General features: G+C 36.5%; 1 protein-coding gene across 1 annotated transcript; it reads left to right on the forward strand.

Annotated features, from left to right (window-relative positions):
• Positions 1 to 11,238: 11,238 nt before the first annotated feature.
• LOC119052057 (tetratricopeptide repeat protein 39B-like) lies at positions 11,239 to 13,008 on the forward strand. The gene has a single exon (XM_037149046.2). It carries the CDS (start codon positions 11,239 to 11,241, stop codon positions 13,006 to 13,008), a length of 1,770 nt encoding a protein of 589 aa, XP_037004941.2.
• Positions 13,009 to 13,812: the final 804 nt, after the last annotated feature.

Consider the following 13,812-nt stretch of genomic DNA (forward strand, 5'->3'; position numbering starts at 1 on the left):
GGGGTTCCGGCTTATATATGCGGCGCTGGGTACTTTTGCGCATGCGTTATGTCACTGTTCCGCGCGGCACAAAGGAGCTGGGCGGAAACTCCGGAGAAGCGGCGCGGAGGGAACCGAAGAAAAGATACCAATCACGGGCGGAGGGATATGTTTCCATGGAAACATTAGAATCTAGCCCGTAAACCCTCGGTCTTCCCCACGGTGTCCCGCTCCCTCCCTCCTCCTTTTCCTTTACGGTCCTTGTTTTCCTTCCCTTTTCCTTTCCCTTTTAATTTCCCCCAATTTAGGGACCCTCAGCTTTATTAATCTTACTGCAGGTGTGTAAGATTGGCCTTATGAAAGGCTGTACAATTTAGCCGCTGATGTTGCAGCCGTCGCCGCAGTTCTGCTGGGGGACGTGATTTGGGGCGCTCGGCAGAGGTAATTGAAAGTTTGTCCAAGGTGAAAACTCCATAAACCCCGCCATTCTGAGTAGTGGTCTCTGCATCACAGACCTCGCTGCAGCACCCTCCAATCGCTTCGGAATCAGCCACCAATTTCCCCCAACACGTTCCGAATACTTGGAGTCTGGGGAACGAAGGAGTAGAGTTGTTTCTTTATTTCTCTTTTCTTTTTCTGTTATATTGAAATTACGACCAAACCCTAAATCCTTAAAGCATTTTGATTAGTAGCAATTCTGAAATTATTTGCATTTGAAACACGAGCTGTGCTTCCCTTCTAGTTCTTTTTGTATTGTAGTAACACATCTCATCTATTAAACACTCAGATCCTAAGGACTGGGACTGAAGTCTTTGAGTAGCAGCCGTTTGCTGCTCAGCCACTCTGTATAGCAAATACATGGAAACCTTCTCTTTACATGAGAATCACTTAAAATCCAGTCTTCATTTTACATATTGCATTTGCCAGACACCAGCTCTACAAATTCAGATTTAACTTTTTCTGTTTACCATCCACCAAAAAAAAAAAAAAGACTATACCGTAAGTACTTGGCATACACAAGTTGGAAATGTTCCACATAAAAGGAATTCCTTAGGTATTTGTTTTTTTTTCATCTGCTGTATCTTAAGTTGATATGTATAGGTGTGGGATACAGAGTATAGAGAAAAGGAGGCTTAGTTGAATAAGCCTTTACTCGGGAATAAAGTAGATTTTCTCCAGGTAATACTATGAATTTATACTTTTTTGTTCAGATTTATCAAATTACGGAAAGAATTAGTCTGTCTCAAGGAAATCTAGCCAGAAGAAAAGTTCTGTATAGTATGTTATGTTTGTTTTCCATTAGCCTTATTGATATTTCCGATTTACTTAACAGGGTTCTTCTCAAAAAGGTTAAATGATAAAGATATTTTGACATACTCTGAAAAAATACCGTATCAATTCTATAAAGCCTCACTAATTTTACTTTCTCCTATTAAGAATTAATGAGAATTGCAGTTGGACAAAACATGATAACATCAAAAGATAGTACTTATTAGTCAATGGCCATAACACCTTGAATGCCCAAGATTTGGTCTGATCTCGGGAGCTAAGCAGTGTTGGGTCTAGTTAGTACTTATTATTCTGCATAACTCCTCATAGGCCCCAATAAATATTTTTTGGTTCTGAATACAAAGTCCATTGTACAAAAGAGAATTTCCAAGCAAGAAATGCTAACAATATTGAAGGAAGCAATTTTCCAACTGATAACAAACTGCTTTCAACATTAAAGAGAAAGGAGTAAACCCTGACTGGCTAGTCTGCCTCTCTCGGAGACAGGTCCTTTGATAAGCTAATTACATACTATTTATCTCTTAAAAGGGTCAATTCTAGGCTAGGCTTTGCTAACATAGTTGCCATGAAAAAAAATAGTACTGTGTACTATTTCTGTACACTATTATACTGGACACTCTCTCTCTTAAGAACATGTAACCAATTCTTTTCACTAAAAGCCAATTTATCTAAATGAGGGAGATTCTATTGTAAAGAGTTTCTTTATTCCTGCTGATTCTTTTGAAATCAGTTTCAACTACATTTTTGCCTCTAGGTTTCTGTATTAAGATCACATTTCCAGATTCAATTTGAATGTGAAAGCTTCCTAATTCAATTCAATAAATATTCTAATATTTCTAATATGAAACAGTTCCTTACACATCAGTGTTGAGTAGTTAGTTCCTAACACATTAGTATTGTTGAACATTGATATTAGTTTGTGTGTGTGTGTGGGGGGGTAATTCTTAATCCTTTACTGCAGCTTTCAAAATTTATCTGCATTTCGTAGCTCAGTATTTCCAGGGAAGCATTAAAGAAAAAGTTCACTTTTTTATCCTATTTTCTTGATTTTAGTTTCATTTTTAAGTCATTGTCACCATTTTAGATTGGGGTAAAACAAGAAAAACAAGTTTAGAACTTTTGCACATGTATCAATTTTTAATCTAAGAAAATAGTCTGTAGTTACAAACACTAGTCTTTTAATATGTATGTATGTGCTGTGTGTCAATCCAAACAGCTATGGTCAAATACTCCCGTTTTTCAATATTTCATAACCTTCTGTTTCTTCTAGAATGCTGTTCATTCTGGGAAGGAAAACTTCTGAGAGACATGTTTATAGTTTTTTCATATTCTGTAAAGACATTAAGTTCTCATTAGCCAAGTGCTGGGCCACAATCAGTACTGAAGTATTACATAGGATGGGGCAACAGTTAAAGAAAGCCAGTGCTTTGACCAACCTCAGAGTGAAACTGGGTAGAAGACAAATGTGATGCAGGAGTGCCCTGCTAACACAAGTATTTCCAAAATGGGTTATTTCAGAGTGTAAAAGAATCTAGGGAGAGTGAGGCTTGCTGAGGAATGCCTGATTGTATTAAAAAGTGTAACTGGAGATAAAGGTGGAAAAAATGTGCACCTGTAAAACCATCAAGCATTAAACTAATAATCAGTTGTGCCATTCCTCCTTGAAAGAAAGAATATTCATGAAAGGGACTTGGTCGGCTTGGTGTCTTAACAAGAGGACTAGACTAGTTGGGTTTCTTTTCTAAATTACACTTACTGGCATGACAGTGGTTATGGACTACTTTAGGGTTTAGCAAGTTCCACCAGGACTGTCTTTGAAGAAGAAAAACTATGTTACTTAGAGAAACACTGCTCAAGACCATTGACTTCTCTTTGTTGGATGTTGTGATACTTTCTGTAGTCCCTGGACATGAATATGTTCTACTGTAAATTAATAAAAAATAGTTATAGTTCACAGATCCTTTTCTTAGGAGAGGTGGTCAGTATGGTAACTAAGAATGTAAGCACGTGAAGTGTCACAGCAATGGGTTTGAAGCTTGGCTCTTATATTTTATAGCTGCCTTCCCTGACCAAGTTTTTAATGTCCTGGCACTTCAGCTTTCTTATCTGAAAAAAATGGGGTTTAATAATAGTAACTATCTCAGGGAGTTGTTTTTAGGATTAGATGAGGTAAACCAAGTAAATAACATTTCAAAGTGTCTAGTAGTGTTCAATAAATGTTAGCTGGGAGGAGGAAGAGGAAGAGTCGTAGCAGTGGCAGCAGTAGTCTGACTAAACTTTGTAAGCTTATAAAACTCAGCTATGATCTATCTGGGTGCATGAACAAAACTGAAGTTTGGTTGTGCAAGGCTAAGGACTAGGCTCTGGAACATGACCAGCCTTAAGTGGCCACTCCTAAGACATCTTTGTCTCTTTACTCATTGACTTCGGTAAGGGAAGTCGTCACCTTTCTCCTTTGACCCAATCCACAGAGAGAAAAACAATCTGGCATATATAAGAAGCAACAACTCAGAAAAAGACATTTTCTTAATGGAAAGTAAACCCCCAGGAATTCCGAAATCAAATACCAAAACCTTGTTAAGGGTTATATACAAAGGTACTGGCCTGTGCAATGGAGAAATGTGTGTTCATCAACAATGGGGAAATTGTCAATTTTTATACAAAGTTTAGTTGTTGAAACTAATTTCTGTAAGATTAGGTACATCTTTAAAAAGAAGCAAAGATTTATTTCAAAACCAGTAACAAATACACTACAACTCTCAGGTAGATAATCAAGTTTAGAATGCCTGTGAAAGGAATGGCTTGAAATGATTACATCATTAGTCTAACAACTTTGTTTTTCAAATGAGACTAAAACATAGAATTGCAGAGTGGAGAGAGCTTGGTTCCCAAAGGCTGCTAACAAGGACTGCTAGTCAGAATTTTGATGAAACTTTCTGCAACCCCAGAAAAATGGGAGCTATTGGCAACCATTCTTCCTTGGGAAGAACCATCCTTTATTCTATGAATATATCTTTTTATTTTTCTATTAAAATGATCCTCCCCTAATTTTTTTAAGGAAAGGATGCTAAGGATAAAAAATTTTTAAATCTCTTATGTTTTCTTGATAGAAAAATCTGTTCCCTCCACCCCCCAATTTTTTTTCAGATCTATCTAGTTGCCAAAATATGAGAGTCTGGAATCTCTCGTAAAAAAAACAAAGCATAACTTTACCCAATAAAAAAATAGAGGACAAAGAAAAAAAAAGAAACAAACACAACCACCCAGAAAAAGTTTAGAAAAGAAAAAATTAAGAAAATAAAGTCTAGCCTTACTAAAAATGCACATTAAAAACAACATGCTTTTTTTGTTGCAAATGCAATGAAATTGGCACTTATACCCACTAATGAGAATGTGAAATAATACAATATATTTCAGGGTCAGTTTTGTAGTATGTTTTAAATTTATTAAATTGTGTGTACAATAGCCCACCCCTTACCTGCAGTTTTGCTTTCTACAGTGTTAGTTAACACACCCCGTCAACAGGGTCCAGAAATATTAAATGGAAAAAATAATTCATAAGTTTTAAATCGTGCACCATTCTGAGTAGTGGGGTGAAATATTGGGCCATGCCACTCTGTCCTACCCGTGACGTGGATCGTCCCTTTGTCCAACATGTCCATGCTGTGTGTACCACCTACCCTTTACTCGCTTAGTAACTGTCTAGGTTAGCAGATGATTTATCAGGGAGTCCACATTCACAGAAATTTTGTTCTGAGTGTTCTGTTTTACTACTAGTTATTATTGTTAATCTCTTACTGTGCCTAATTTTTAAATTAAATTTTATCATAGGTATGTATGAATAGGAAAAAACATAGTGTATATAGGGCTCAGTGCTCTCCACTGTTTCAGGCATCCCCTGGGATCTTGGAACATATCCCCTCAGGGTAAGGGGAGAATGCTGTACACTTTGGCCCAGCAATCCTACTTCCAGGAATTATTCTAGGAAATAATTACAAATATGCATAAAGATAAAAATGTTTGTAGGGTCCTATAATATCAAAAATAGAAATAGCTTAAAAATCAAAGGGATTGATTAAATATGTATGGCACATGAATTAATTATATATATATTATGGCCATTAAAAATCAATTGTAGAAGAATTTTTGATGTCAGAAAAATGTTAATGGTATATATAAGTAATAAAAGCAGATTCATCCTGGCTGAGTATCTCAGTTGGTAAGAGCATCCTCCCAGTGCACCAAGGTGGTTGGTTATATCCCTGGTCAGGGCACATACAAGGATCAACCAATGAGTATGTAAATGAGTGGAAAGTGAATACATGTTTTATTCTCTTTCTCCTCCTACATCTTTCTCTGAAATAAATTTAAAAAAGAAATAAAAATAAAGGCACATTTCAAAACAATATGAATGCACAGAATGATTCTGGTTTTGTAAAAATTGTATTAATGTATTAATAAGAGTAAGTATTTTCATTTTGCCTTTCTGTATTTTACAACTTCTTATAATTTTTAAAAGTGGGATGCTTGGAGACAGAGGAATTCTCAGTCTGAGCTGAGAAATCACTGTTCAGTAGCTGTGTAAACTGGAGCATGTTACTATACTTGTCATCTAGGCTCTAGAATTCTGAAGGGGCGATAGAGGCTTTAATGTTGCTGTCTGTGGGTGGATGGTATTCTGAGTAGTTTACATGCATTTTGCTTATTTTTTTATTTTCTGTTATGACATGTACTACTTATAATTGAAAAATTAAAGTAAATCTTAACTATAAATAAATTTAAATATTTTAAGTAAAAGTAGTAATGGAAGAATGAAATAAGATAGTTAATATAGGGAGAATATTAATATACATACTCCTAAACTGTTTACTGCAGTTGCCTGTGGGACGTGAGATTTGGTTGAAGATAGGGAAGAGCTTCCATTTTTTAACTATATAATCTGCTGTGTTATTTGAAGTTTTTGTGTTTTTAAATAAATATAGCACTTCTGTAATAATAAACATTAGTACATGCCCTCCTTCTACGCTCTCTATATCTTTTACTCAACTGTATCTTCCTTCATAGCTCCTCTCACCTCCTGGCCTCTTTCTTTCTTTCATGACATCTCGCAAGAGCAGGCACTCGGTTTTATCCCCTGATGCAATCCTGCTGTCTGATACTGTGCTTGGCCTGTACTGGATTCTCAATAATATATATAGAATTAGTGAATGTACGAAGGAACTATTTCAGTGATGTCACATGATTGTTACTCAATTAATATTTATAGATGATTTTTCTAAGATTATATAGATATTTAGTGTCCAAATCTGAACCTCCGATTCTCCCAGTCCAGAGATGTTTATTTTGCAGCATGCTGCTTCCCTAAAAGTAACTTGTCTTGGCTTTTAACCAATTCTCTGAAAGTTGTAGTGAGATACTTGCTTTATATTTCAAAAATGTGCCTATGACCCTATAAGTATACTACCATTTTCCAGTGGGACACTGTTGGTGTTTAAAACAACAAAATCCCACTTTATTCTAGAATTTTTTTCTTTGGTTACATACCACAGGAAGTTGTTTATTATCTTTTTATGAACAAATACCCCTGGTCCCTTTTCCTCCTCCCATTCAGTACAGTGGGTTTAGGGTTTCTCAAACACATAAGCAAATTACTACAAATATTGGAAGGCATCTTGATTTTTGGTAACCTCAGATTTAAATATCTTTGAGATGCCAATGAAGTCTAAGTTTTATTTCCTACAGGGTCCTTCCATAAAAAGAAAACTTTAATGTCTATGTGTATTTACTTGGGTACTAGGAGCAGAGTATAAATCATTTAACACTCCTTACACTGCCAAATCTGGGATTATAGTAAAGATATGTTTACTTCCTTTCATCTTTTCTTCCTCAAAGCTTGTATGATGCACTTGATAGGTATAAGCTACTGCTTAAACACCAGGACAAAAAAAATAATAAATATGGATCTTCCCCTCAAGCCCAGCAGGATATAAACATGTTAAAAATGCAAACACATACACACATACACACATACACGATCATATACAGGGTGAGGCAAAAGTAGGTTTATAGTTCATATGGAAAATAATACAATAATAATATAAGAATAAAATTCCATGTATTCAAAACTGTAAACCTACTTTTGTCCTATTATACACACACACACACACACACACATTTTAAAAACAAACTGACTTGGGATCCATTATTTTAGATTTAATTTCAGATTTAATACTCTCACTTCTTTATTTTCTATTAATCATTCTGCTCTTTCCCACCCTGAGTTTTCTCAGAGTCCTGGCTGTGTTGAATGAATGACAAGAAGGAAGGTTCTTTGTTAGTAGAAGAGGCTTTTCTCATCTAAGTCTACTCCTTCCCTTATGCATGCTCCGTGCATCCCCCTCTGCCTCCTTTTTACCAAATTATTCCTTTATGTATGGTCAGCTTCTCCCTCTTTACCTTACTCCAGCCCGCAGTGACTTATCTGGCTCAGTATTAGCCATCCCTAGTCAATCCCCACTAGACTGATCCTTTCAAACATAGACAAGCAGACAGAGGTAAAGAACACAGTGTGGACAGAACATTTTAAGCAAAAGAATAATAGGAGCATGACTCTGCCTTTATCACCAAAAACTGGAACTCCTACGAAAAGCAATCTGCATTCCAAACCTCACTTAAAACAATTCTGTAAGCACTTACTATGGGGGGGGTGGATATAAAATAATATATTGAGAATTTACAGTGTATGCCAAATACTGTCCTGATTGCTTTATATACATTAATTCACCTAATTCTGCCAACCACCCAAGTAGAAGTACTATTATTCTCTATTTGCAGATGAAGAAACAGAAGCACAGGAAGGTGAAGCAAGTGGCAGAATCAGGATTCAAAGTTAAGGAGTCTAACTTTACAGTCTGTCCATTTTACTATACTATAACCTTAGTGACGAGCCTTGTTAAAGAATTATTCCCAAGGTGATTTAGGGGACAAGACAGAGGCACCTTGCTCAGCAAAGCAGAATTGCCAGGGCTTGGATATCAATCGCTAATGGACGTGGAAGAAGAAAAAGAAGAGAGAAACTATAGTGGATGATGTGATCAACCATCTAGATAAGGAATACAAGGGTAGATAGAGGAGAAGATAGTTTTAGGGGGGTCAATAAATAACATCTTTTTTCCTCCCCTGAGTTCAGAACCAATGAGATACAAATGCAAGAGTCAGGAAAAGGAGACCAAAACATAACCTTTTTTAAAATTTTAAAAAATATATTTATTTATTTTTAGAGAGAGGGGTCAGGAAGGAGAAAGAGAGGGAGAGAAACATCAATGTGTGGTTGCCTCTCATGTGTCCCCCACTGGGGACCTGGCCTGCAACCCAGGCATGTGCCCTAACCGGCAACCCTTTGCTTCACAGGCCCATGCTCAGTCCACTGAGTTACATCAGTCAGGGCCATAACCTTTTTTTTTTTTTAATTAAAATAGTTACTGTGGCTTCAGAGGTGTTGTCCAGTGGGCTCACTAATGCTTCACCCTTAATTAAACAGATTTACCCAACTGGTCCCAGGAGTGGCTGGATAGCAGAAAATAAACTCTCCCTGTTTTTTGGTTTCAGACTTGAACAAGCTGGTTGCAAAAGAAGGAATTCAGAAGGCACAAGGGACACTTTCCCAGTTCTTTCTATCAGCTTCCAGCCAGCAGTCAACCCACTGGCCAGGAGTTTTCCTCTACGAGAAAAGGCCCCTTATGGGCACCTCAAGAATAGGGGATACAGTGATGGGAGAGACAGAGAGAGGCTGCTAAAACAGAACACACTTCCAGTTTTGAGATGAAGAAGGTCTGAGGATTTTATGTATAACATGACTACAGTTGACAGCACCATTGTAAACTGAAATCTGCTAAGAGAGTAGAACTTCAATGTTCTCAACCCCCAAAAATCATGTCATATTATAAGCTTTAAATATCTTGCAATTTTGTCAATTTTACCTCAACAAAACTGAGAGGAAAGCATAACTGGGAATAGGGCCTCCCCTCAACAACTCTCCCCAACAACTTGTTTAGTTGTGGACTAAACAAGTATTAGTTCTTGAAGTAAGTGAAAAATAGAATATCAAATAATCAAAGAAAAAGGAAGAAATTCTGATTTTTACACAGAGGGAAGAAAAAAATCGAAAAATAGAATCCCCAACATATTAGAGCAATATACAAGAAAATCTTGGTACAGTGAATTCATTATGGTTATATCTGTATGTGCTCTTTGGGAGTAGCAAACAGCAAGTATGTGGCAGAAAGATGTGTTTACAACATGCTTTCAAGAAATTCCTAGAAATATGTTGTAGGTACCTGAAGTCATTTAGCAACCATTTATTAATGCCTACTCTAAGGGAGTATGCTAGAACTGGGATATAATGCTAAATAGAACACAAATTATGCCTTGAAGCTCCCAAACTCATGGTGAAAGCAGGTGTAGAAATAATTACAATGCAGTGAGCTAAAGGGTAATAGGAATGTATACTGAATGGTTTTAGATTGTGGTGACAGACTCCAGTAAGGTTCTGGAAAAAGGAAGAATTCGTTTGTGTTGGATGGAGAGTAGGGATTCTATGGAATATCATTTGAAAACATTAGGCCTGAAGAAAGGGAGCATTGTACTTGCGTTGAATCCGGCCCTCTACTAGGTTTCTTCAGCTGATCCCCAGCTAACCACAGTCCAGCCACTACTATTGCAGCTCCAAGAATAATGTCCCTTCTCATGGGCTGCATGGCTCTTCCACTTTAGTTCCACTGAATAACTGAACCTTTAGATAAATATGTAATTAACTTAGCTTTTCAGTGGATAGTGATTATAGTTACTAATATTCGGAAACATAACTAAACCTTCTTGTGTAAAAACAAGAAATTTAATGAAAGTAATAGCTCAGAGGTGTCCTCCCCATCACTTTTTCCTCACATACAACATATTTTCCTTCTGTTTTTTTCTTTTCCCTCTGTGTAAAAATCTGAATTTCTTTTCTTTTGATTATTCTCCTCTGCTTTATCTTCTACTTCTGTCTTTTAACTTATTCAAAATATAGGATTAAAGTACATTTTAAAGTATACTTGTACTTATTGTAAAGCGTGGTCATTACAACTAAAGTGCTATATTTGCTGTTTCTACTTTTTAAAATAGATTAAGCCTATTGTTATTATGAATAAATTAAGTAGCTTGCTCTGTAATTGGTTTTCCATTGTGCCCATCCCCATCCCACTTTCTTACCAAGATACCATAGTAATGCTGTGATAATAACTATTACATTTGATTTCTTTTCTAACTGCAACAATGCTAGGAAGCCTTGCTAGTTCACACAGTACTTTCTATGCCCAAAGTACCATACAACTAACCATAATATTTCACAAAGACCTAGTTTTTTTTTAATGAAAATATATGCAAGTGTAGTGTTGTTACTAAGAATAGCATGGAAGGGATATTTCATTCCTAAAATCTTTATTCTTTCATCTGACGACTCACCCTTCCTTAGTCTTAACTAGAGACCTAGGCAAATACCTTCCCCTTTCAAGCAAGATTCTTGTCCCCAAGGGTTTCCTAGAAACTTTACAGCTGTCCCAGTACAGCTGTATAACATAAATAAGCAAAAGCATGATCATAGGAAAATAATAGATTGGAGGGGTGGTTACAAAAGAAGTCTTCTGTGATTTACTTCACAATGTTTTCAAAGAACATGTTTCCTTTAGTAATTTCCAAATTATTTGAGTTTTTCAGAAATACATCTTCTAGGTAAATAAAATGATCTTCCCCCCCTTTGTCTGATCTAGATGAGAATATCGTAATGCTGCACCTCACAGCTCTCAGTCTGTTTGCCTCCATTGTAATAGCAACTGGAAGAAGGGACCCCAGTCAGGAGAACAGGAGCTGCCCTCGGTGCATCCACATCATTCCACTGAAAGTATTTACCATCTCTAAAGTAGGGTAGCAGATATGTCACTTGCTCTAAGTAAAAGGGAAAATGATAAGGAAGATGACTTTACATCACTGGCTTTATGGAAAGAAGAAAATGATAAGGAGGACAAGTTTGAAGACGCCTATGAAACTATCCCTGCAGCAACAACAATGACTCTAATGTCTTCCCTGGAAGAATGCACAACTGGATTGTATTTATTTCTAAATAACAGATTCTCAGATGCTATAAATCTCATTCACCCATGGTCAAATAACAGCATTTACCATGCTCTAATTTATAGTATCCTTATGGTTGTCAAAGCCGTTTTGACTTTTGATCCACAGGATATAGAGGTTGGGATGACTGCTACAAAGGAAGCTTTGAGAACCTGTAACAATTTCCGAAGAAAAGCTAGGATGATAAGTTTTTCTCGTCTAGTGAGTAAACATGGAATAAAGTCTGTCAAAGAAGAGGAATTGCATGCAGAAGTCTGCTATGCTGAGTGTTTGATCTTCAAATCCACTGTAACATTTATGCAGGATGAGAGTATACTTGGTTTCCTTAAAAGTGGAATCAGCCTTGGGTTAAGTCACCAAATATACAAAGACTGTCAACAAATATTAACACAGATACCTAACAAACAAAGCAAAACCTACAGACACTTAGTGGGAGGAGTAAAATTTGGTCTTGGAGCATTCAATTTGATGTTATCACTTGTGCCACCAAAGACACTTAAATTACTCGATATTGTCGGATATTATGGTAATAAAGATGTAGGCTTGTCTTTGCTTCATGAGAGTGCATCCGAATCCCATGTAAATAACATCTTAAGTATTTTGACTCTACTCTTCTACTACAATTATATCTGTGTAGCTTTTGGTGTTGAAAAGGGTCACACTTCCACAATAGAGGACCTCTTCTTGATCTACCTCCAGAAATTTCCAAAGTGTATCATACTTAAATTTTTTGATGCACGTTTTAATATGCTGAAAGGAAACTTTGAAAATGCACAGTTAATATTAGAGGAATGCATTTTTATTCAGAATGAATGGAAGCAGCTTAATCATCTCTGTTACTGGGAACTCATGTGGTGCCACATTTTTCTGCAGGATTGGAAGCAGGCTTACCACTATGCTGATGAGTTATTTCAAAACAGCAAGTGGTCCAAAGCAATGTATTTATACAGTAAAGCTATGCTCCTGGCTTTGCTTCCTTCTGGATTTGCTAAATCAATAAGTGAGGACATGAACTCTCACTTTTTAAAAGTGGATAGCCTCAGAATCAGATTTTTAGGAACTTCTGTGCCAGTAGAAAAGTTTGTCGCTGAGAAGGGTCAGCGCTATGGTACTACTACAGGCTGGTTTACAGCGCAGCCCCTTCTGGAATTCGTTTATGCCTGGAGTGGTTTCCGGATCATGAGCAAAAAACTGCAACTTATTTCCTGCTGGCTATCAATAATTAACAAAGGAGAAGACCTTTTACGAGAAAATCCAAATAAAGAGTATGGCACAGATGACATAAGTTTGCTAAATTTACTGAAAGGTCTGTGTCTGAAATATTTAGGCGAATATTCGACGGCTGAGCAGTACTTTATTCGTGTCATTCAAAATGAGAAATTGTTAAAATATGACCACTATTTGGTGCCATATACTTACTATGAACTGGGAATTCTATACTATCTGAAAGGAGATTATGTCAGTGCAACAAAAAATCTAGACAACATAAAAAACTACAAAGACTATTCCATGGAAGCCCGATTACAGTTTAGGGCTCACATAGCTCTTGAACAAATAGCTAAAGAAAAGTGATTTAGACCAATGTGTTGTTTTGTTTACTATGAGCGAAGTATTCTACAGCCAGAAAGGTAATTAACAGGTAGGAAATAATTTCTTTGTGGAAGAAATCTAAAAGGAGGCAGCTGCTGAGAATCTGACTGGTAACAAGAAAGAAATTACTTTTCCCTCTTTCTTTCTCTATATCTATAAAATGGAATGTCTGAGACTGGCAAATGGAGTGATGTGCATTCTTGAAAAAGAAAAGGCAATGATGTACATTATGAAAGATACTCCCTTAGATAGTTATTTATTAATCATGTTAAACATTTTCAAAAACTCAAAAATACTTTTAGTGTCTCATTAGACCATGTTTACAACTCATAAATAAAATAGGGAAAGTAGCTAAACTAGGAATCCCAGTGCCCTGTAAATGTTTTTATTTAATTAGTAAGAGAAGGAAAAAACTAAAGAGCACAGACTCTGAATGGTTTTCCCTCATACGCAGTAATTTTTATTGGCTTTTCGTACAAGAGAAGATACTCCCCCCACTGTGTGCTCAGTGGTATATTTCACCTTTTTTCATTAGGAAGCTTAAATATGGGGCTATAATTTACTGGAAGATAGAGAAGTAAGAGGTTCCCCCCCCCACACACACACACATACACTAAAACCCTTTGAAGATAATTGGAGGAAGCCAAGAGGACAAATGCATTGGGTAGAAAAAAAGAGATGAGGCCATTGGGGGGAAAGATTAGTTACCACTAGCCCTCCCTTAAAAAAAAAAGATTTTATCTATTTTCAGAGAAAGGGGAAGATGGGGAGAAAGAAATAAACATC

Source organism: Artibeus jamaicensis, unplaced genomic scaffold, assembly GCF_021234435.1.
Source record: "Artibeus jamaicensis isolate MK-2021 breed Jamaican fruit bat unplaced genomic scaffold, CSHL_Jam_final contig_465, whole genome shotgun sequence".
Taxonomy (NCBI): Eukaryota; Metazoa; Chordata; class Mammalia; order Chiroptera; family Phyllostomidae; genus Artibeus; species Artibeus jamaicensis.

What these genes read in the sequence shown, in the direction of transcription:
- LOC119052057 (XM_037149046.2), top strand. Translation starts at nt 11,239, where the DNA reads ATGTCACTTGCTCTAAGTAAAAGGGAAAATGATAAGGAAGATGACTTT.